Source organism: Melospiza melodia, chromosome 20, assembly GCF_035770615.1.
Source record: "Melospiza melodia melodia isolate bMelMel2 chromosome 20, bMelMel2.pri, whole genome shotgun sequence".
Classification (NCBI taxonomy): Eukaryota; Metazoa; Chordata; class Aves; order Passeriformes; family Passerellidae; genus Melospiza; species Melospiza melodia.
Genome location: NC_086213.1, coordinates 11,780,417 through 11,804,253, shown reverse-complemented (window position 1 = coordinate 11,804,253; position 23,837 = coordinate 11,780,417). Strand labels below are relative to the sequence as shown.

Genomic DNA, 23,837 nt, shown 5'->3' with positions numbered 1-23,837 from the left:
CGCCCCGGCCCCGCCATGCTGCGGGCCCCGCGCCCCCCCTCCCCGGCCGCCGCCGCCCATGGAGGCCGGTGCGGGGCGAGGGCGGGGGGAGGGGGGCGGCGGGGGCGGGCGAGCGGCGCCCGCGCCGGGCCCGGGCCCGGAGCCGGGGCCGGTCCCGCGGCACTGCGCACCCACCTGCCCATGTTCTGCCTCCCCGCGGCTGACGGGAGGCCGGGGCCGCCGCCGCCGGGGGGCTTGCGGTTGTTGCCGGCGGGCTGCGCCGCCGCCGCCGCTTGCTTGAGGGACATGGCGAGGAGGGAGGGAGAGCGCCGGGGGTCGCGCCGGGCTGGGTGCGCTCGGCCGGTCCGCGCTGCGCTGGCGGGGCCGGGGCGCCGCTGGCTCGGCCGGTTGCTCCCAAACAGTGCGAGCGGGGCGGAGGGAGCGGAGCGCGGCGCGGAGGGATCCGCGGGGGGGGGCGGGCGGCGGCCGGGCCGCGCCGCGGGGCGAGGGCAGCGCCGGGGCCGGGGGGAGCGGCGGCCACACCCGCGGGCTCGGGGCACCCCCGCGGGGCCGGCGGGGGGCGGCGGGGCTGCGGCGGCGGGCGCGGTGCGGGCGGCGGCGCGGACTCTTTACGGGAAGTCGGAGGGCGCGGCGGCGGTGCTGCGGCGGGTGAAGGGGCGGGGAGGGAGGGGGGGACACGTGAGGCGGCGGCGGCGCGGGACGGCGGCAGCGCCCGCCCGGCCCGGCCGTGAGGCCCCGGCAGGGTCGGGAGAGTCCCCGAGCCCAGCTCAGCCCCCTCCGAGCCCGCCGGTGACACCGGGCGGGCCGGCCCCGCATGGCCCCCGCGGGCTGCGCTCCCCGCGCTGCGCTCCCCGCAGGCCGCGGCCTGGTGGGGCCCGGCCGCGCTCGCCCCTCCCCGGGCCCCAGCGAGCGGCAGTGGGAGGGCGGCGGGCTCGGGCCGCAGCGCATCGTTCAAAAGAAACCAAACGTCGAGAGACAACGAAATGGAGGAAAAATGGCCGAGCCCTGGCCTGCTGCGAAAGGCCGGTGGAGGACGCCAGGCCCCGATCCGCAGAGAGCCCGAGCCATCGCTGCCAAACACATCCCTGCTCCTGGGGGAAAGCAAGATGGGGCCGGAGGATGGCTGCTTTCCCTGCAGTGCCCCTCCATCTTACAGATTTCGGGGCAGTCAGGGCTTCCCCTCGTAGTAAAGAAATTTCAATGTGCGTTGTGCTGATGGGTAAAATATTTAAGCTCAAGATGCCAGTTCTCCCCTCACTCCGTGTTGCCTGTCCACCATCAGCAGGCTCCCTGCAGAAACCCAGGGTGCAGTGGTTGTGTGTGGAACCTGCTTGGTGCAGAGTGGGAATTTCACCAAACCCAAACCCATACACAGAAATAAAAGCCTGGTCTGTCCTATTAAAAAAAAAAAAAAAAAAAGCACATACAGGATTAGTAAGAGCAGATGCAACTTGAAAACCAAGAGCTAAATTGATTTATAGCCATGGTTACTCGAAATGCTCAGAGTTTAATCTATTCATAGAAATGCTCTAGAAATCCCACAGGATTCCAATGGAATAAAAAGGAGCCCTGCTCTTAGGCAGGCATTATTTATACACCTTGCTCCTAAAGCAACAGCTTTCCCATGCAGTTGGAAGAGTTGTGGGTGGCAGCACACAATGGTAAAAAGATAAAATATTGAACAGCTTTCTTAAATTAGCATTTTCCTTACATTTTACCTTTTAAACTGATTGTTTTGTTTTACCTCACAGGCCCAAGTAACCTTGTGGTTAATGCTTTATGAGCTAGATGACAGATCCTACCCAAAATGGGCTCAGCATAAAGAATTTTCCCATTGAAAATACTCTTAGCAGAGATGGTGATTTAAAGAAATTTCATTTTTTAATCCTTTCAGTGAACTCCTGAGATGCTTCACTATTTCACAGCCACAGAACTGAGTGAGAAGGACACTGAGGATTTCTGGAGCCCAAGAGTTTCTGTGGGAGACATCAGCACCTGCAGAGCCAAAGGTTACCCCTGGCACCAATTCTGGGGGCATTTTGTGTAAGAGCAGGGATCTGTTTCACTGTATGTGATAGGATAAATAAATCCCTAAAAGCAGCTAAGAAAAATCCTTTCTATATATTTGTGTAAAAACCACTAGCATGAAAAAGCACTTAACCAATATAAGATAATAAATAACAATGCAGTAGTAGTAATAATAATAACAGTTGTAGTAGTATGTAGAAGTGTATAAAAATCTAAGAAATATGTAGAGCACAGAAGAGGCTACAAAAATGTTGAAGGGTTTGTGCAGGGCCAGAATTGAACTGGAAGATCCTTTTGGGTCCCTTCCAACTCAGGATATTCCATAATTCCATGAACCAATCTCTTTAGGGTGTTGTTTCTACGTTGCACAGCTTTGGGTTGAACATTGAGCAACTCTGTAAAGGAAGTTGTTAATAAAAAGCACAAGGAAGTCAGATAAGAGAGTGAGTAGAACCCATCCAGGTCACTTAGTGTGGGGTTTTTAGAGGACAGCACTTCAGTGCTTTTCCAGCCTGGAATGCTCACAGCTCACAGCAGTTGGTGACTATTTCTGTGCCTGAAGGTTAAGAACCACAAAAGCACCTGCAGCAGTTTGAAGGGGCTGTGGGGCAAAGACAGAGCCTTTGATAGTCAGAAATGTCAAAAAACACAGAACCAAGTTCCACAGGCAGAGGCAGCCTCTAAGACATGACGTGAGCACAGTAAAGTACATTTTAGGGTGACATTACAGGCTCAGAAAGCAGGGTATGAATAGGCTGGTGTTCACATCTCAGGAATGACTCAAGAGCAGTTGCAGTTTGACTTGTTTTCCCCTTCAATGGATTCTTTGTTTTCTTAAGCTCTGTTTGGCTTTCGTTGTGCCCTCCCTTTTTTCTTTGTTGAGCATCCTTATAAAGAAGCAGGTTCAATGTAAATATAGAAGTGATCATTTAAAATAGCTCAGCAGTGACCACCAGAGAGGCTGCAGGGTGGTTTGCAGTGGCAGCCAGCTTCTCCAGGGACACTGCTCTTCCTGTGTGTGCAGTGACCTCCCCAAATTCCCAGTGTAATGGGGTTCTGCTGCTGTTAGGGCACATCATTCCCTTTACTTCCTCCTGAATATGCTTTTCTTAATAGCCCACCATTCCCAACATTTATTATTTTATGGCTTGGTTTTATCAATTTCTCACCTTTTTTTTTTTTTTTTTTTTTTTTTTGCTCTTCCCGACCATTTACAGCTGACACTTTGGATGTCAATGATGTGACAAAGAGCAGCCAACAGTGGATGTGCTGGTTTAGCTGGAGAAAAATTCAGGATTCAGATAAGAAAGAAAGGAAACAATTCCTAATGGAGAATCGTGTTCCCTTTTGCCTCTCCTGTGGGATCCAGGTTAGAGCTGCTGCTCCTTTCCAGGACTGCTGTTTCCCTCCAGATGTGTGACTACGTGTGCAGGCTGCATTTGCATGCGGAGATGAATGAGGCTGATAATAGCAGCACTTAGCAGGAAGTGCCGTGTGATGTAACATTTCCTTGATCTAACCTGCTGTTGGTCTTGAGCTGCCTTCCCTGAGCTACCCGGGGTGATCCTCAACAGCATCCAGCAAGACAAAACACGCCTGGCTGCACAGGGACAGCAGCACAGGCACGGGGCTTTGCTCTGAGCAAAATCAGCTGCTGGAGAAGCTCAGAGAACTGAGCTTTTTCACACACGAGTTTTCTCTTCCCTGAAGATTTCAGTTGTTCAGTGCCATCATCCCCACCGCTCCTCTCAGAGGGTAAAGCTTTGTGGGCAGTGCTGTGAGCACGGGGCTCTCCAAACACTTGGAAGGAAATTAAGAGAACAAATCGGGTGCTGACACACAGCAGCGCTTCCCAGAGAGATACGATGTAGCTCGTCAGCAAAGCTGCCCTCAGTTCTGACAGGACACACCCCTGGCCAGACCAGAATCGGCGCCACAGCAAAACCAAACCCCAAATTCCAAACCAGCCACGTGGGACAGCTGCTGCCACCTCTGCCTTTCCCCCCACCCTGATCTTCCTGCAGCTCCCAAATTCCCAGCTCAGCTCTGAGCAGAGAGCAGCTCCCATCAGGTGCAGTTTTTGATCTGCACTTGCAGTTTTGTTGCCATTTCTTCCCAATTGTCAGCCCTGCAGCTGAGTGCAGCCAGGGTGATGGATGTCCCTGCTGGGCCTTGCATTTTCTGCTGCTTCTCCTGCACCAAGAGGAGATGAAGGGGAGTGCTGATGTCCACGGAGCTCTGGAGGGAGGAACAGCAGTGCCAGAGCTTGTGCACCCATTATCACCATGAATGACCCCTGCTCTCAACTTCCACAGGCCTTGGACACAACGAGACCATTTCCCTCCTCAGCCAGCAAAGCTCCAGGATCCATCTGATGGAGCCATGGCTCTGCAGAGATCCTTGGGACAGAGCTGCAAACTGGGAGAACCAACCCTGCCCAGCAAAGCACTAGGTTGGACATTTCCAAATCTCCAACCAAATCTCCAAAGCACCAGGTATTTTTATTTGGAAATCTCCAACCAGGTGCTTTTTGCCTTTAGATTTCACATTTTTTAGGAGAAGGAGGGGGGAACCCAGCCTGGCTCCTGCTAAGCAGCAGCAGCAGCAGCAGCACACAAAGCAATCGTTATGCCAAGATTTAGCTGTTAAATCCCTCAAGATCTGCTGCTCACAGAGCATAAACAACCTTTGCCTCCCAGCCTGGCTGGGCTGCACCTCCAGGTTTCCCAGCAGAGCCACTCAGACCCTCCCATACCCATCCTCTCCCCAGCCCTTTGCTGAGGCTGCCGTGCCAACAAGAAAGCCAGTTGCCATGGCATTTTTTCCCCCTACAGACAGATGTCCATTAAAAACCAAGTCAGCCTCAGGTTTGCTTCACAGAGCAGCTTTCAGTTATTATTACCAGCCTGCAAGGAATTTCCACTGTAGCCCTTCACCTCAGATGTTTCAATGCACTTCAGGATTAATCCCTGGGGATTAGAAGGAAACTACTACAGAGCAGGCACAGGTATGCTCAAAGGACAAATTTAGGATTATGATTGTGGTTTATGTTTTTGGCAGATGACAATCACATGACTGTGTTTGGAAAGGGTTGCATTTGTTACCTCTGGTGCTCTTTCCCCTGTTCACTGGGCTAAAATCATCAGGGAAATTGGAAGTGAGACGTGAAACTTTCCCCTCCTCAGGGATGTCTCACCTGGGGCTCAAATCTGGGATTTTGGCTTCAGTAGGAACCCCCCTGTCCTGGACAGGCTCCGTCCATGGAGAAGAGAAAGCCCAGGCAGTTTCTGTGAGCAGGGTCAAGCACTTCCACAACAACATGGCTCAGGGAGCCAATTCCACATTTTTATTGAAGAATGGGAAAAGGGATAAATGGATCCCGTAATCCCATCCTGGGGGCCAAGGGCCTGTTGGAAATGTCCCTTGGGAAAAGCAGAGGAGCTTCCTACTGCAGTGCTGGCAGCACATCCCCAGCATCTCTGCAGGGATGGGTTTGAAGGGAACAGTCAGGTATTTTTATTTGGACTCCAACAGTGCTGAATGTGTGAAAATTAGACACTGAAATTTAACTGTACAGTGGAATTAGTTTTCCTTACTTAGCACTGCAGTGTTGGAAATCCTTGGTGATGTCCAGGGAGGGATCTCCTCTCTCACATCTGGCTCTGAACTTGGCAGTGCTTCCACAGCACTCCTTGTTTAAGCTGTGGCACCTGGGAAACCTCGGCCTTCAGAGGTTTTGGAGCCACCATTGCAGCTCAGAGCCCTGATCCAGGCTCACAGGGAGGTTTCCACTGGAGCCTGGACCTCTGAGGGAGCCAAGTGCCACAGTCCCAGCTGCAGGAATGACAGCCCCTGTGGCTCTGGGAGGCAGCAGGGGCTGAGCACACCCTGGCTGCAGGGTCCCAGGGGAGCTCTCCCTTCCAGCCTCTGTCACTTCCCAAGGCGACACATTTGGATTTCTCCTCTCAGTTACAGCAAGAACAGCTGCAAATATGATCAAAAATATCTAATCCTCTTAACTGCTTCTGCAGTTTGACTCGATCCCTGCAGAGGAAAATGCTGTGATTGCAGAGTGCTGCCTGCATTCCCACGTAAGCCTCGGCTTTTACACCATTGATTGCTCCTCCACATTGATTTTTTGGAAGGAGGAGAAGGTGTTTGGCTCCTTGTGATGAAACTGAGGGGGATTTTCAGGAAGGGTTGGAGGCCAGGAGCTCCCAGATCCCAGGGAAGCACCTGGCTCTTGGTGCTCCTTCACTGAATCCAGCTGGGATTTGTTCTTCACCAGAAGCCAGAGCATGTTTGAAAGCTGCCAAGGAGAATTGCTTGGGAAAAGTCCTCTTTGCTCCTTGTGCAAGCCCTGCACTTGCAGAGGGAAACTTTTAGCACAGCTGTGCTTGGACAAAACCATCCAGCTTCCCCTCCAGCTGCAGCAGCATCCCTGTCTCCTGTGGATATCTGTGGATAACTCCAGCTCACCCATCTTGCTTGGCCACATCTCCCACTCAGCTCCTCCAGCTCTCACAACTGAACTCCACGCAGACCAGGGATTCCAGCCAACAGCTCCAGGAATTTCAACAGCCTAAGTTAATTCTGTTGGGCTGAGATTCCCAGTAGTGCAGAGGAATCATTCTGGGAGATCTAATCCTGGTGTAGATGCTGGAAGGATTTGTTGTGGGTTTGGTTTTGTTTTACAGAGCTCTGGCACACAGATCATGAAGATGCTTTGGAACCTGTAAGTGGGGGGTCTCCCAGCACCCCAAAGAGGAGCATTTTTCCCAAAAGGAAACCCAGAGGATTTCCTTCACCTGCTTAAACCCCTCTGCTGTATATGGCAAGAGGCTTTTCTTCCCCAAAGATGGTGAGCATTGTGATAAATATCACAAATAACACATAAAAGAGAGAAGAGGAGACTGAGAGGCAGAGGCCTGGCCTGTGAATTATTGCCAAAAACATCATCTTTGCATCCAGGAGACCAAGGTATGTCCCACACTGACATTGTCCTCCAAGGCCATTGCCACCACATAGGGACACAGAAAAACACAGCAAACAAGCAAAAAAACCAGTTCATTGCAGTCTGTCTCCAGGAAAAAATCAGCACAACCAGGATCTCAGGCTGGGAATAAAGCATGTGCTTCACACAGCTCATCCTCACCCACTGCCCTCAGGCCCACAAACCCAGAGAACCTCTCCAACCACCAAACCAGCAAATTACTGAACCTGCAAAGACCAAAATCTCAGTTTCCTGGTGAGCTCAGAGCTCAGCTCCCAGCAGCAGCAGCAAAGATTTGCACAGCTCCCCAGCCTCAGCACAGCTCAGGAAACCCTCCCCAAAGAGCCCCCACCTACCCCAGCTCCAGCTCCAGCTCAGCAGCAAAACTCCCCAGGTGCAGCAGCTTTGGAGGAGCTGTTGGCCCTGAAGAAGTTTCAACAGGGCCCAATTTCCTGCTGGGGAAGTAAACATTGTTCTCCCGGAGGTGTTTGATGTTTTGAACCAGCTTGGGATGGAAGGAGTTTGACTCTCCAGCTCCCTGGGAGAAGGTGGAAGGAAACCAAGCGAGTGTGTTGAGGTTTGTTGTCTAACTCAATTAACCAATTACTTCCAGGTCAAGAAGGGGCAAAGCTATAACTGCTCTTGCTGCTATAAATAATGTTTGCTCAGGGGTGGTGCAGGGGCAGGAAGCTGTAGGTGTGGGGTTTTTGCTGGAATGAAAGCAAATATCTCTGATTGCTTCCTGCTCCCAGCAAACCTGTCCCTGTTTTACTGTTGCTGCTTGGATTCTGGGGTGAACCCAAGCACAATTCTTGCCTTGGGAAATGTGTGCAAGAATTCAGATTGGGGGAGGAATACACAAATTATCCCCCCTGTGCTGCAAAACACACCCCAAACACCACTGGTTGTCCTTTGGAGCAGCTGGATGAGTTTACCTTTCAAACACAGTTATTAGACCAAAATGTCCATTTGTGTAAAAATAAAAAGAAAAAATGGGGGGAGGAGGTTTTGGGGAAATGGATGTGAATTTCTCAGAGCTCGAGAAAAACAGACAAGTTAGTTGGTGCAGATCAAGGCAGGAATTTTCCAGTGGGCCTTAGGGAACTGGGGAAAGGTAAAGGGTGTGGGAGAGCAGAGGAGCAGAGGAGCCCCATGGAGGGCATGGCCATGGGGGACAGATGGACACCTCTGGATCTTTGTGTCCACTCTGCTCACAGCACCATGCAAGGTTTTCCTTGGGCACAAGCCAGAGATGTCACCTCACCCAGGACTTTGGCTCCTCTGCAGAATGGTGACATGGAGGGGATTAATTGGTATTAAGGGACAGGTTCTTCCCAAGGGACAAAATAGGAATGAGACCCCAGAACCAGAAACAGCAGTGTCAGGTGTGTCACCCCAAAGTGCCAACCCAGCTTTGCCATGGCTCAGGTGGAACATTCCTGTCATGGAGCAGTGACAGTCCAGCCCTGCGCCCCAGATCACCCCCAGGTGCCCAAAACTTCCCCCAAGCAGGGAGCAGAGCTCTCTGTCCCCCTCTGTCCCCCTCTGCCCCTGGAGCCGCCTCTCCCTGCGCTCACTGGGAGCAGCTGCTGCAGTGAATCATCTCAGCATCCTCAGCCTCTGCCAAGCTCTGCTGGCTGGGACCCTGCTCCAGCTGGGCTCCTCCCTGCCCCTGCAGTGGCACAGCCTCTGCTGCAGCCCTGCCACCTCCTCTGCTGGCTGCTGTCCCCACAGAGGTGACAGCAGAGGCTCCAGGTCACCATCCTGCCCCTGCTCACAGAATCACTTTGGTGTCCCTCTCCATCCCTGCCAGGAGGTGAAGCAGGGACCTTTTCCGGAGGGAGCAGCAGCATCCAGGGAAGTTCCAGCACGTGCTGGCCACCAGCAGTGCTCTGGGGAGAGCAGGTCCCTCATCTCTTGCTCCTGCAGGAACATCTCTGTTATTCCATGGAGCCCATGTCCTACAGCTACCTGGGAGTCCACCCAGCAAACCCCTGTGCTCAGCTGGGGAAAGGTGTGTTCCTTCCAGCATTTCCAAATTAAAATGTCTGTTTCAAGGCTTGTAACCGCAGCAGGAGCTGGGCCAATCTCAGCTGTGCAGGGCTGTGAGTTTCAGGCTGTGCAGGAGCTGTGGGGACAGTGAGTCACAGCCAGGGCTCACCTGCTGCTCCTCTTGCTGAGGGCAAAACCTGACCACAGGCTGAGGTCCCAGGGCCAAAGCTCTTCCCAGGCACTTGTGGGTCTGGATGAGGGGTAAGGAAAAGTCACAGAGCAGCCTGAGCTGGGACCTTTCCCTTCAACACAAGCTCCAGTTCCTTGTGGGAAATCTCCCAAGGGAATGAGATTCTCAATGATCTGCAGCAGTGAATGAACACCCAGACAGACACTGCAGGGTCTCTGCTCACCTGGGATGGTTTAAGGAGAAGCTGAAGGGGACTCAAGGACTGAGAGTTGTTTGGTTCAACACAAAACCTTCTGCAATTCTTGCTTTTTCTGCATGAGCTGCCCAGAGATAACTGCCCAGCCTTATCTGCTCCTATCAGCTCAGCTGGGCCCAACTTCCCCAGCCCAAAGAAGGCCAAGAGCTCATTTGGACAGCTTTGCCTTTGAGTTAAAAACTATCAGACTCCCAAAATAACCTCCTCCCTCCCCTCCAGTGGAACAAACACACAGAAAGAACTGCACGCTGGTTTAATTTTCCATCACATTTTTTGAAAATGAATTCCAAGATACAGTACAGCATCTTTAGTGTTCTACACAAAGCAAGCCTTCAGCAAAAGGTCAGAGGATCTTAATGGTGTAAAAATATATCTTAAATAAAATAGTTTCTCTAGCAGAGCAAGCCGTGCTGTACATCTCGAGGTCCTTAGAGTCATTTACAGAAGGCAGAGGCCTGGTAGGACAATCCACACCCTGGAAAAGTGAGTGTACATTCCTGCTCCAAGGTCAGAAAAAAAGGTCCAAGTCCCAGGTGGTGGGGGCAGATCTCCAAACCCAAGCAGGGGATGCCCAGAGTGCACTACCAGCCCTACAGTAATTCCAGTGAGGAAGCTCAACTCTCTCTGTCCATGCAGGCAGGAAGTGGATGAGACCCACCCACCTTCCCAGGGTCATTCCAGGGACTGGGGCTTGTCCCTTTCAGTGGGCCAAAAAAAGAAACTTCTAGCAATAAAGGACTGGCTGTTTCATGCCTGTGTTCCAGGCTGGACCTGCTCAGCCAGAGCTGTTTCAGTGTTCCAAACTAAGGTCATGATTGTTCCAACAAGGACCAGGATCATCCTGAGGCCTGGAAAGACAACTGGGGACTCCCTTGCCATTTTAACAAAAGATCAGCCTTTAAATGCTCTGATTCTGAGCACAACAGCAACCAGGACAGTCGCTTCTCCAGGGAAAAACCTCCCACCCCAGAGCACTGAGTCTTAGATTCTAAGTGAAAACCAACAAAAAACCCAAACCAAAGCAGATTTGTGCAGAAATTTCCCTTCCAGGACCTGTGTCCCTTAGGGGCAAGTCACAGAGCAGCTCTGCCAGCTGAGGTTGTGGATAGTGCCACGTTTTGGTGAGCACAGGAACTGAACCAGAGCTGCAGCTCCTGCTGAGGACCCGGGGAGGGGCAGCTCCAGGAATGTGGGAAGAGCCTGGGAAAGGCTGTGCCTGTTCCTCTCCTCACCTGGCTCTGAGGAGAACACTCTGGAGCTCCCACCACACTGCCAGAGCAGCTCAGACAGGGACACACACACCCTGCTCCAGGAGCACTGGGAATGTGTCCCCGACTCACAGATGACTCCACTTAATTTGCAGAAATAACTATAAAATAACCACATTAAACAGCATCCAGAACATAAACCTTCCACCCTTTGTGCCCCACAGGCAGCACAGCAACCCTGGCCTCTCAAAGGCCACCTTTAAAATTCAGATTGTTCAGAGGAAAGTCCCTTAAAGCCTTTAAATTCCCAACCATTGGCCTTCAGGACTTGCCTGGTTTCTTACACCACTAACATGGTTTATTTTCCACACCTCACTCCTTTTTCTTTCCAAACTACAGTTCTACTCCTGCACAGGCAGTTCTGCAGTGTCAGGACTGCACATACAAAAAGGAGATGTATATAACCTAATTGACACTGTTTTATTAAATAACTTCTTAATTGAGAATACTTTTAATCCAGGAGAAGAACTGGAGAAGCCTTACACACCGGGCTGAGCCTACTCTACAGCATCCCCACAGGGAATGGGATGTTGGATATGGACACACCCCACACCCCCCCACCCCAAAACACTCTCCAAGAAAGTCAAATGCATGACAGGAGGGGCTCTGAAAAGGAGGGAAGGCAAAATAGTCACCAAGATCTGCCTAAAAACAGCTAAATAGTGCAGTGAAATGCTTTTAAATACCACAGACACCTCCACTGACTTGCAGCCAGTTTTTATGAGCAGCTCTGGAGACAATTTCTAGCTGAGCTTTGGTGAGCTGGGTGTCGCCAGCCCGAGTCCCGAGGTGAGCCTGGCCTGCTGCTGGCACGGCCAGTTCCAGGTGGGAGCAGAGAATTCCTGTGCTCATTTCCCTCTCTTGCCACGGCCTCTCCTGGAGGAAGGTTTGCCTGTGCCTGCTGTGGAGGAACTGGCAGAAGATGCCACTGCAATGTTGATCTGTCCTTCCTGGATCTCCTGGCGGGTCTCAGCTGGGAGGTGGTTGATTTTCTGTTGTGTCTCCAGGTAGAACATGACATCCCTCAGCTGCTCCTGGATCTCCGAGATCTGCAGGTCCTTCTGCTCACAGGTTTCCTTCAGCACCCTCTCCTCCTCCTTCAGTTTGTTCTGCAGCAAGGCCTGGTTTGCTCTCAAGCACTTGTTCAGTTCCTGCTCCTCCTTCAGCTCGTTGGAGAGCTTTGCCACTTTGTTGTTCAGCTGGGAACACCTTGCAGAGAGAAGCAGGAGTCAGGAGAGAGCCCTGCCCACCCAGACCAAACACCAGCTCAGCCTTTTCACTGATAACTGACCCCCAGCCCACCAACTCCACCTGGAATTTGGTTTTCCAGCAAAGATGGACAAGGGGGGGGGGAAATATAAGATTCTGAAATTCCCCCCAAGTCAGGCAATTCCATCTCATGCCAAAAGCCAGCAGCACAGGGAACAGGCAGGATGTGCCTGGGAGATGGAACTGACCTTGGACACACACCTGCAGCTTTTGGAATGGGTGCCAAAAAGGGCACAGGGATTACAAGGGACCCTTGAGAGAGCTGAGGGCAGTCAGGGGCCTCCTGCCACACTCCAAGACCCTCAAAACACCACTTCACTGGGAGGGAAGATGCTCCCACAAGGGTTACAGCCCTGTGATTCACAGACAGGGCTTCCTGCTCCCAACAACTCTGCTTTTGCCCTGCAGTTTGCTGGCACCCTCCTCTGCCCATTTCCCACTCAGGAAGGTGAGCAGCATGGAGCTCAGTGTCTGTGCTCCTGCTGGACAGGCCCTGGGCTGGGAGGAAGAGGAACACAGTCCCACCCAAGGACTGCATGGATCCACAATTCCCAGGCTGGACATCTTTCCTCCAGGCACTTCCCAAGACCTGTGTTTGCCTCTGTGCTGTTTGATGCCCCTGCTGAGCTGCCTTTCATCCCTTTGGATGCACCCACCAAGGGCAGAACAGGCTGGCATCTCCCTCAGAGCACGTAGGGGAAGGATCCCTGAATGCTGAACCTGCAGAGCATGGAAAGGGAGCTCATGGCCCCAGAGCTGGGCTCACTCAGACACTTCCCATTTGTGAACACCTACAGAAATCAGAGCTTTTTATAAAGCAAGCCATGTTCTCAGTATTGCAGCTTAAACAGCTCAAACCCCAGGAATAGCAGGAGGTTTTTTTTCCTTTTTGGATGTCAGTGCACGGTGTTTTAATGGCTGCATGGAACTAAACCTGGCAGTGGTACCCACTTCCTCTCCACTGACTGCTTTTCTTTGAGCAAGTCATTGAGCCGCTGTTCCAGACTGTCACACTTCTCAATGGTCTCTTTAAATTTGGTCTTCATGTTGTTAATCTGTAAAAACAAACACAGGGGCATTTCCAACAGCTCAAAGTCCGCTGCCCTTTCATCAGGGCACTTGGTTTTCCAGAGCTGATTCCAGACTTTGACCACCTCCTCTCCCCAGGTAAGGAAAGCCTGGAGCCAGGTTTTGTTCTGGTGAGGACCCCCCGTGTTACCCCTGGATCCCAGACTCCCAAGGAGCCACGTTGCCGTGGGAGCTGCTCCCACAGAACAGCAACTCCGGCTGCAGATCCGTGCCAGGCACCGCCAGAAGCTGCAGCAGCTCCTTAACTTCTTCCTGCCTGCATCCAGCATTCCTTGAGCCACTCTCTGGTGGTTCTGGATCCATCAGCAAACTCAGATTCCCACCTCAAGGCCGGGTTTTTGCTCATTTTGAACTAAACCTCAGAGGATGAGTGTGAAGATGAGCAGGGGCTGACTCAGCACTGACCCAGTGACACCAATATCTCCCAAACACAAACATCCCCTGGCCATGGCCTTTCCTCCTCCCTCTGCTGCTCCTGGAGAAAGCCAAGCTCTCCTTCTCCAGGTGCCAAACCTCCAGCATGAGACTTACAAGAAATTTAGAGTCAGGAATTCCTGTTTGCCTTCTGTTGGTGCCTCCAGCACGCTCAGAGGCGGTGGGTCAGGAATTTAATGGGAAATGCTTTCCTGGAGGAGCAGCCTGCACTGATGTCAGTGTCAGCACACATGGGTGCAGAGCAGGTTTGGAGCCTTCCAGTCCTAATCAGGGAATGTTGGTGCTGCTGCTGGTTAATTTGGGGAAGGAGCCTGAGCACTGATAATGGAATACACTGCATGGTGGCACCGATCCAGACAAGATTACATGGAGCAAGGGCCATGGATAAAATTATTTGGATCTTTAAATGTGAAACCACGTTTGGAGCGGGGATGAGAGTGGTTTCATTCTGAAGGTGCTTTGAGGATTGTGTCTCCTGGCCACCTCCAAGATCATTTTTGATACATATTTTCGTTTTATAAAGCTCTCCATAAGATTCCTGGGACTGTTTTTTAGGACAACCGTTTTAACAGTCACAATTTCTATTTCTACTTAATTGCAGATACTTAAGTGGTTAATAAGAAGTCCTGAAGAAAGTTAAGGACTTAATTCTAAATCCTGACTCCCTTTAAACCTGGTTGAAAGGATGCATGTAGAGTGAACAAGCAGTAGAATATCCTCCCTGGATTCTTCCTGGTGACATTTTGAAGCAGTCCTGCCTGCAGGATGCTTTATAGGAGGAGACTCTGAACTTTTCCCAAAGGGTGATGAAGAGAGAGAAGGGATCAAAAAGAAAGGGCAAATCAATATGCATTTGGAGCAGAGAGACAGTTCCACCTTCTGCAGCCCAGCAAATTAAAGTCATATTGTCTGTGCTCCACCACCATTCCCTGGAGATCCGTGTCAGAGAGACGGATGGCTCCGGGATCCTGCAGCACCACGCTGCCTTCCTTCACCACTGCTGCATTTCCCCAGCAGCACACTGAAATCAAGCTGCAATCTTTGTGGCAATCTACCTGCTTGTGCACCACTGAGCAGCAAATTGCTCCCTGGGAGCAGCCAGATAAGGGACAGATCCATCTTGGAGCGGAGCCGGCTGCGCGAGGCTCAGCCAGAGATCCAGCAGCTCCTTCTTCTCCCACTGAGCAGGGCCAGGACCCTTCCCAGAGCCCAGGGCAGAGCTCACCTCTTCAGCTGTGTCCTTCTCAATCCGGACAATCTTGTTTTCCCAATAGATCCGCTGGGATTCCAGCTGGCTCGTCAGCAAATAGGAATACTACAAACACAGAGACACAGAGCACTCAGGGTGGCCCTGCTGCTGCAGGAGCCCCGAGGGTTCCAATCCACAATCCATTTCATCAGTTTAACAGATGAAATCAGGAAGTTCTGGACACACACAGCCCAGCTGCAGATCCATGGCTTTCACCAGTTTGGTTTCCCAATCAAATAATTTTGGGTTTTTTTGAAATTAAGGAAAGCCTCTACAGCACAACAAGGATCAAGTGAAAATATCTAACCAAGAATTGTTTAAGGAGACAGATTTTTCATGGGAATGGCAATAAATGTCTACAGGAAAATGAAGCACCACCCATCCCTGTCCTTAAGAGTCTAAGACTGCAAAGGCTGAGGGGAAGAGCTCCCATCCACAACCCAAACTCCAGTGCAGTAGGATCAATGCACATATCAAGTTTCCTATAAGGAGATTTCTGGGAAAGCACCCTCAGCTCTCTGTAACCAATTACTCCCAATTACTGCTTCCCAATTACTCTTCTCCAACATGTATGGCCCATTCCAATGTCATTTTGGTATCTGAACAAGGATCTATGCCCTACATCCCATCTTTTCCCTTTTGGTTCTTCAAATGAGTCATGAGAAGGTTGAAAAAGGTGATTACTCCTTTTCATCAGCCTAATAAGCATCAAATTAGGCATTCACTAGAGAATTAAACATGCACAGAGCCTTGATCACTCTCAGTAATTTCCGAGTGCCAAAACACTGAAATATTTCAAGAGAGAATGAATTTGGCAATCTCATTAGACAGATCTCACATGCTTTAAGCAACCACCTCACAGGAAAAAAAAGGGTTAAAATTAGCTGATTTAGCATCTAAGTGTTATTCAGAAAATTCACTGAAAAGCAACCAAATATTTATGTGAGCAACGAGCTGCTCCAGTCTGGTCTCTGTGGGCTGTTCCTGCTCACAAACCCTCGTGTCTAATGCGGCTGAAATCGTGCTGCAGTGGCTGCTCAGTGAGGCAGGCATTTCAAGCTCCTCTCCTTTAGTTAGGAGAAGCTGGGCAACAGGTACAAAAAATAAATAAATCATTATCTGTTCAAGAGAAGGGAGCAGAACAGGGCTGGCATCAGAATCTCAGCTCTATGTGCTCGCCAAGGTGAGCGCACAGCTGTGGATTCCTGCATCCTCCTTCAGTTTGGGAGCTAAACCACCCAAACTGACAGTGCCACACAGATCCTGGCTCTGAACCATCCACTAGGAAGGGTCTGGGGAGTGACTCAGACCCACTTCTCCCTCCAGTGCTCCCTGTGTGCAGCAGCACAGGCAGCTCTGCTTCAATCACCAGTGACCACAGGATGACACTGCAGCCAGCTCTGCGCTGCATTGGCTCTGCAGAGCCAGGGAGAGGCTTAAAAAAAAATTAACAAAAAAAAAAAAAAAAAAAAAAAAAGCAGTAAACCCATCCTGCTCCTGCCTGGAGACAATTCCAGGCTGGGAGCAGATCTGCTGCCTCAGCTGATGGGATTGAACCGTGCTTGAACCGTGCTTGTGGCGGGGTTGGAAACATTTCCAAAACGCAGAGTCCAACAAGTGAAAATATTTACCTCTAATTGTAAGGCATCAATTTTCTCCTCCTGGCACATGTCCCCCTCACACTCGTACTGAACTAGCTTGCCATCAGTTTTGCTTGCCACCAGCCGATGGACATAATTGTCTGGGGAGAGAAAATCCAACCATGGGCCCTCAGATCTGAGGAACCCCAATCATGGGGCACAGTGAAACCACCCAGACCCTGCCCCTCAGCCAGGCACAAAGCCAACACCACATGCATTTGTTCTTTAGCAGATCCCTCCCAGCCACCTCATGGGCTATTTGGAAAAAATACCTTATGGGGTGTAGCACACCCCATAGATTGTCTAAGACCCCTTGGAGGGCTGAGATTTAACAGTAGAAATTGCTGAGTCACGATGAGACAGCAAAATAAGCTCTTGTCTTCCACCTCTTGGACTCTAGCTTACCTCTGTAACCCCATAGGTCACTTTCCCCTAACCCCTACTGTTGGACAAGTTTGGATCCCTCTGTACCCTATAAAAAGGGGCTGGTTTAGCCCATTGGGCATCGCTGGAACCCTTCACAGACCCCTCAATAAACCATCACTGTGGAACAACCAGGACCTCTCCTTCTCCTCTCTCTCTCATCTGCCTCTCCCCTTAGCCCACAGGTGCCTTAGCAAGCAAGAGCTGAAATCATAGGAGAGCTGATAATCACTAAAGAGCTGAAATCCCCTGAGCTTGCTTAAGGCAGCCACAGCTACGAGCGGCCCGGGTATTGGGGCACTCTGTCTCCAAGAGGGACTGAGCTATCAGGACAGGACTGCCTTGCTTGGGGGCAAAGCCTGCTCTGGGGCAGGGGAGACTTCAATGGGGTATGATGGAAAAGGAGTAACAAACATTCCAGAGACGTGAGACTTTGTGACAGAGTCACCTTCCCAAGAAGCCGCTGCTAGAGCGGAGATGGCCGCTCCCCAAAATCAGGGATTAACCCAGACACAACCTGCTCCATTCCCAGCCCCTGGGGGTGCCCAGGTGGGGGCTCACCTCCAGCATAGTCCCAGACACGGTGGTTGGTGAGCTGCATGGCGTACGTGTGCTGCGTCTCCTCAAAGTGCTTGTAGGCGTGGCGGCTCACGTAGCGCCCGCAGCCGATGTGCCCGCAGATCAGACAGATCCACAGGTTCTGCAACACACAGGGGGCAGCTCTGGGGGCAGCTCTGGGGGCAGCAGCACCCCCACACACAGCCTGACCCACCCCACATTCTGTCAGTGGTTGCTTTCCCACTCACCCCACAGCTGGAAGGCAGCTCAGCCCATCAAAGGCAGTTCAACCCCTGCAGGGGCTGCATAAATCCCACCCAGATGGGAGATGGCCTTGGCTAAGGAATGAGGGCTCTCAGCAAGCTCTGGAGGGCACACACTGCAAGGGGCACCACCATCAGGCTGGTTTAGCTCCCTGCTGTCACACTGATCTAAGAACCACAGAGATTCATCAGAACAGGAAACCTGTGAGGTGACCTCCCTTCCCAGCACTGGTGCAACTCAAAAGGAAAGCTGACACCCCACTGGCTGGTAAAACCAGCCCAAAATCAGCCTGAGAATAAGCCCCAAAGCAACCCAAGCAGCTGTGCAGTCAGATCTAGGCCAGATCTCACCTTCCACCCACCTACTTACTTCTTGAACTCCACACTCAAAACACTTGTTCTCTTCCACAGGCTCTGGAGTCTGGCAGTACCTGCACACAGGGCACCTGGAGGGCAACAAGAACATCATGAGACACTGGGAGCAACATCTTCACATTCCAGTCATGGAAAAGAGAGCCAGAGAGCTCCAGGGAAATGCCTTGTGCAGCAGAGGTTCCCTGTTTCACCCATGAGCTCACATTCACCCCACCTGAATTCACTCCACACAAAGTTACTGGTTTTAAGTTGGTGACAGAACAAAGAACTGTTCTCCCAAAGCCATTTCAGCTGGATCTGGTTTTGGTGCAGTCAAAGGGGTTTACACAGAAGCTACACACTGAGGAAGGGCATTGGAGCTACACACTGCTAGGGACAGCCAAGTGACACTCTGCAAACACCCCTCAGTCCTTAAAACATCCCTGAGGAGATGCTTCAATCCCACCCCAACAACAAGGATTCAATCTCAGCTTTCCCAGGAAGAACATCCCATAAGTGTACCCTAAAAGAATCAGTAGCAGGAAGATCCAGATCTTTCAACTCTTTTGGAACTCCCTCGGTGCTGCCACAAAGACAGAACGACCCAGAGCAGAAGGAAGCTGTGTCCAGCCCCTGGAGCAGCACAGCTCAGCTCAGGAATGGGATAACTGAGGCTGCCAGGACTGGTTATGTATTTTTCATCAGCTGCTGGGTGAGCCCCAGAAATCTTCCAGGGAACAGACAACTGGGCTGCAGTCAGTTCCTATTCAAACTCAGGCACCTGCAGCCTCTGTGGTGCCTGAGCAAGGAGAACAGAGGTTTTCCTTTCTCATTTCTTCAGACTGGGAGCATAAGCTCTGCTTAAATTGTACATTCCATATTTAAGGGCTGTTTGGGATCTTGCTCCTGCACTGGCTATGCTCCACTGCCCCAAATTTCCACTGGCTGGATTTGTGGAGCAAAGCAGCCCTTCAGCCTGCCCAGCTCCAAATCTGATCAATCTCCCTGAGTTGTTACTCTGCCTTAGGAGTGACAGATCACAGAGAGCTGCAATCCTCCTCACATTCCATCAGAGAATCCAGGAATTGGGACAGCAGGGACGGAGCAGGCACAGGGAGGATCTGCAGCCTCCTGTGCCTGCCTGGGGTGCAGCAAACCAGAGGAATGGCAAACACCCCCAGCTGAAGCAGCACTTAGGGATCCAGGCACACCAGAACCCCACTCCACAGGGATTTAGGAAGCTGGGAGCACCAAGAAGAGAGGCTCAGTGGCAGCAAGGACAGCTGCCTTAAGGACAGACACAGATCCAACCTCCAGCCTGCCCTGTGCCAGGGACACAACTTCCCTTCACTCACCTGGAACAACAGGAGCCTCTCCTGCCTGATCTACTGAGCCATTTTGTCATCATCCCTTCTTCCCCTGCCTTCCTCATCTCCTCTTCCTCCCCTCCTAACATCCAGGTAGGAGAAGGCTGCAGGGCTCCCCACAAGAGCAGATCTGCAGTGCCAAGGCAGGGCCTGGCTGAGCTGCCAAGGCTGAGTGAAGCAGGGCTGTGTGTGCAGCCAGGCCTCTTTAGCCCAGCTCTTTTCTCCTGGAGTATTTTGAGACAATCAGCATTCCTCTACAATTCCCCCTGGGAATCACTGTTCAATTACTTTTGGCAGGGAGATTTTTTTTCTCTGGGAGCCCCTTAATGGGAAAAACTGAGCATGAGGACTTGCAGTAATTGCTGCCCCCACAGTGCCCAGCAGAGCTTTGTCAGCACAAGCCCAGCACTCCAAGCAGGGCCCCAGAGGTGGCAATAAAGGCCAGGCTCTCACGTGGTGTCCTCCCAGCGCTGCAGGCACTGGCTGTGGAAGCTGTGGTTGCACAGAGTGGTGAGGATCCCGTTCACAGACTCATCCATCCTCTCCAGGCACACGGTGCACTTGGGCAGCTCTGTCAGGTCCATCACGGGCAGGCTGGCTCCCTGCAAGCACCAAGCACACACAAACTGCTCAGCACCTTCCCAGCAGCAGCCATCAGCTCCAGCTTCCCATCACTGCTGGCACCAGGGTCAAAACTGTGACACAGGAACGCTGTGAGGCCACATAGTGCTTGGGAATGTATTGCAAAGATAAGAAAGTGATCCCCAACATTCAAAGGGCCACAGTGAAGGGGCTGCACCTGCAACCAGCCCCACTGTGCTCTGTGGATTCCCTAAATTACAACTCAAGGCAGGTTTAGGTCCCAAAGTTCATGGAGTCACCACACAAACTCTTCCCATTCCACTGGAATGGGAAATGGAGGTGGGGATGATGTATTAAGGCATTTTTGCTGCTTGTTCTTAAAAGAATCCTTTTAAAACCTTCTTAAATGCTAGGAAAAAAACAAACCAAACCAAACTTACATCCTCTGACTTGAAGACTTCAGCCCTCTCCACATAGACGAGCTGGCAAACGTCCTCCTCGATGGAGTTGAACTGCCGGCCATTGCAGGCCATGTAGAAACTGTCAGCATCAGCCTGGGCACAGGGCAGGGAAACTGGTTACACACAGAAAAACCCACCCAAAGGAGAGCAGGAGAAACCTCCCATATCCCCTGGAACACCAGAGGGGGTTCAGCCAGCTCCAGGCACTGCAGTTTGGGGCTGGGTTTGGTGTCAGCTCTGGAAGACACGAGTGAAGCTCAGGGCAGTGACACCATGGTGACATTCAGCAGGAATTGGGGATTCCCCCTCAGCACCTGCTTCACCCTTTGCTGGCAATTTCAGTGCATTTGCAAAGCAAATTTGGTCTCTGCAAAAATCTAGGAGGCTGCTGTGAGGGATGGGAGCAACAGATTAACTGTGGGGGAGAATCCATTCACCACTCACAGCCCAGCCCCAAAAAGGGCAAAAGAAGCAGAACCCACCCAAACCCTGCCAAATCCATCACCCCTTTTCTCTCAGGAGCTCCCCAAACCCTCTCTCCACAACCACCAATTCTCACTCTCCTGATGCCAGGCAGGAGCATAAAGAACCTGGAGATTTGTTTTGCTACCTGCAGGCACAGCCATTAGGGGTCAACAGAGCTTCAGGGAATTGCCTGAGAAGCAGGAAATTCAGAGCAAACTGAGCAAAAGTTCAGGGATTCAGCACTAAATATCTGCCTGGGTAATTTAATGCAACAAGAGATACAAAATCATCTTTGTAATACTGAAATTAGCACAAGACTCACACAAATCTTCCATCTGCACTAAGGGCTTGGGGAAACGTCTCAGGCAGAATTCACAGCTGGGGGAAACCTCTCCCTGAACCCCAAAACAAACCCTGAACCCCAAAATAAATCACGTGCAGCTGGGAGAAGAAAATGTGCAAGTGAAAGGGTCCACACAAGAATTAGGGGGGAATTTAGAGGTGCCCAGTCCAAGGGGCCTGAAGGAACAAAGTGTGATATCTGGGTACCAATAACCAATTCACCCCAGGCTCTCACACTGGGGGGCTCTGTCCTTTCCACACTGGCAGTGGAGATCACCCAGCTCCTCAGAAAAGCAGGAAAAGTCTGTCTTAAGACAAAGGGAGCTCCCTTGGGTGGGTCTTTTGTGTTCAGCACAGCACAAGACTCTGAACAAGCTGAGACAACTCTGTAAATGGATTAATTTTTGAAGAACATCCTGCCAAAAGAACAGGACAGCCAGAACACGGCATCCACTGCTTCCAGGTGTGGGAATAACCTCAGCAGCCCCAGGAACTCTCTGGGAAGGAGGACAGAGCTGTTTCTCCATGGGTAAATACTACCCTGGCTCAGGGCTGCCCATGAAGCCACCCAAGCCCCAGATGAGTGACCTGGTGTGACATTCCTGCAGGCAGGGCCTTACCTGGGAGCTGAACTTGATGAGCACCATGTACTGGTTTGGGGTGGAGTCCCTGATGATCTTCATGTGCTCAATCACCTCGTAGAAGGAGGCCACAAACTTCATGAGGTCGTGGCTGGTCATGGTGGCGGGGACAGTGAGGATGCAGAGCATGGCACTGCGCCTCACATCCTCCTTCAGGGACGTCATCTTGCTGGGGACACACATGGGACACACGTGGGACACACAGCCACACAGCTGGACACACAGCCACAGCAACTCTGCTGTCAGACTTGAACCCTCTTTTGTCATCAGGAGTCACCACAAACAGGCATCCTTCAGCCAAGGATGAACCTGGCAGCTCCAGGAACAGTGGGATTGTTTGACACCTGATTTTCTATAAAAACAGCTGAATTTGGCAAGCCCCAGATGATCAGCACTATTCCTAGAACAGCTGAGCAATGTTTGTTATTGCTGCCAGTGCCCATTTGGTGGTTTCTGCTCTCCTTTCTCTCAGGAAGGCCTGAAATGGGAGTTCTCACACAATTACAGGGGAGTGGTGTGGAAATGGAACCCCTGAAATACAGGATGAGACCTCCAGAAATGAACATTTCCCCTGCCTCACACAGCTCCCAAGGCTGTCAGAGATCACTATTTTATAGTGGGATCCCTTGGAAAGCTGCTTTCAAATGTCTTCTTTTGTTAATCTGTGTTTGTGTTACACTCTCACAATCCCTCAACACCCCCAGTGTCACACACAGTGCCACAGGTGCCACCCACAGCCCCGGGCTCCACCATCAGCACCAGTCACTCTCTGCATTCCCAGGAGCCAGTCACCCTTCCTGTTTGTCCCCACAAGGAGCCACAGCCCCAGGGCGGCCAGCTCACCCTCCCACTCCCACCTGAGCAGCCACAAATGAGGAATTCTCACTTTGTTTTGTACAGGTGCATAATTCCATGAACGATTTCCACCGAGGGGTTCCCGCTGAAGAAGGAGATCTGGTCTGGGAGCTGCTTGGAGGGAGAGTCTGGAGCAGCCTCACACTCCTGGCTTTGATCCTCCTGTTTGGATTTGTCCTCAGCTGATGCAGCCTCCGAGGATTTCCTTCCCTCCATGGCAGCTTCTGCTTCACCTTCCACAGAGGCAAAGTTTCCCCTTTACCGAGGGGAAGGCAGCACCAGGATCACAGCACAGACACCCCAAAAATCCCAGCTTGGGAGCTTTGTCCAACCTCTCCTGGAGCTCTGGCAGCCTCGGGAGGAGAACCTTTCCTTGATCTCCCCCTAAACCCCCTGGCACAGCCCCAGGGTCCTGTCCCTGTCCCAGAGCTCGGGGAGGAAGCTGGAGAGGAAGGTGAGGATGGGGATGAGCTCAGGGGAGGAAGGTGAGGATGGGGATGAGCTCAGTGGGAGGGAATCACCGGCTCTGCCCCGCATTCCTGAATTCTCTGCTCGTTCCCCAAACCGCAGCCCCACAAACCCCACTGACCCCGCCGCACCGGGGCTCCCCCGCCCTGCCCGGCCGGTGACAGCTCCGGGACGCTGCCCCCAGCACGGGCAGCCCAAACCGCCGGTGCCCGCGGCCGGTACCTGCCCGCGGCTGGATGGTCTCGATGATCACGTCGGTCATCTCCCTGCGGCCCAGGTGCTGGTGCAGGATGGCCGCCCGCTCCCCGGGGCCCTTCCCCTCCAGGCAGGCGGGCACGGCGCCGCTGCTCTCCGCTGCCATGTCCGGAGCTGCGGGGACAAAGCGGGCGTTGGCAGCGGCGGCCCCGGGACGGCCCCGGCGGCAGCTGCGCGGTGCGGAGCGGGCCCGGCCGCGCTGCCCCGCGCCGCCCCGCCCGTGCCCCCGGCGGGGGGAACCCACCGGCCGCGCTGTAGGCGAAGCCCGCGGGCAGCGGGGAGGTCCCGGCCAGCTCCAGCCGGATCACGACCAGGGACACGCTCATGGGCTCCGCGGGGCCGGGACCGGGAGCGCCGCCGCTTCCGCCTCCCGCACCTTTCCCCTCTGACCCCG

At 52.4% G+C, this 23,837-nt stretch overlaps 2 protein-coding genes and 1 long non-coding RNA gene across 16 annotated transcripts in view; 1 reads left to right on the top strand and 2 right to left on the bottom strand.

The window, feature by feature from the left end:
- ATXN2 (ataxin 2) overlaps nucleotides 1-258 on the bottom strand; it is a 49,427-nt gene extending 49,169 nt beyond the window's left edge. For 6 of the 13 annotated variants that reach the window (XM_063172981.1, XM_063172982.1, XM_063172979.1 and 3 more), the window contains exon 1: nucleotides 175-256. In XM_063172981.1, coding sequence (XP_063029051.1) covers nucleotides 175-182 — 8 coding nt within the window. In that variant the 5' untranslated portion in view covers nucleotides 183-256. Of the gene's footprint in view, nucleotides 1-174 lie in introns of all 13 variants that reach the window. The other 7 variants (XM_063172985.1, XM_063172987.1, XM_063172988.1 and 4 more) reach the window with 3 other exon arrangements.
- A 674-nt stretch (nucleotides 259-932) lies between these two features.
- Nucleotides 933-7,927, top strand: LOC134427232 (uncharacterized). Of its 2 annotated transcripts, none has more exons than XR_010030122.1 (3): nucleotides 933-1,202; nucleotides 1,895-2,009; nucleotides 3,246-7,927. It is a non-coding gene; the product is annotated as an uncharacterized LOC134427232 (long non-coding RNA). The 2 variants fall into 2 exon arrangements; XR_010030123.1 differs by having other exon boundaries at nucleotides 1,895-2,043.
- Nucleotides 7,928-9,697: 1,770 nt separating this feature from the next.
- On the bottom strand, nucleotides 9,698-23,801 carry BRAP (BRCA1 associated protein). The gene is made up of 12 exons (XM_063172971.1): nucleotides 23,688-23,801; nucleotides 23,411-23,557; nucleotides 22,752-22,953; nucleotides 21,845-22,034; nucleotides 20,397-20,510; nucleotides 19,828-19,976; nucleotides 18,024-18,099; nucleotides 17,394-17,532; nucleotides 16,401-16,510; nucleotides 14,746-14,835; nucleotides 12,948-13,051; nucleotides 9,698-11,936 (listed from the first exon to the last, which is right to left on the bottom strand). The coding sequence occupies exons 1-12, from the start codon at nucleotides 23,767-23,769 to the stop codon at nucleotides 11,576-11,578; spliced, it is 1,764 nt and encodes a 587-aa protein (XP_063029041.1). The 5' UTR covers nucleotides 23,770-23,801; the 3' UTR covers nucleotides 9,698-11,575.
- Nucleotides 23,802-23,837: the final 36 nt, after the last annotated feature.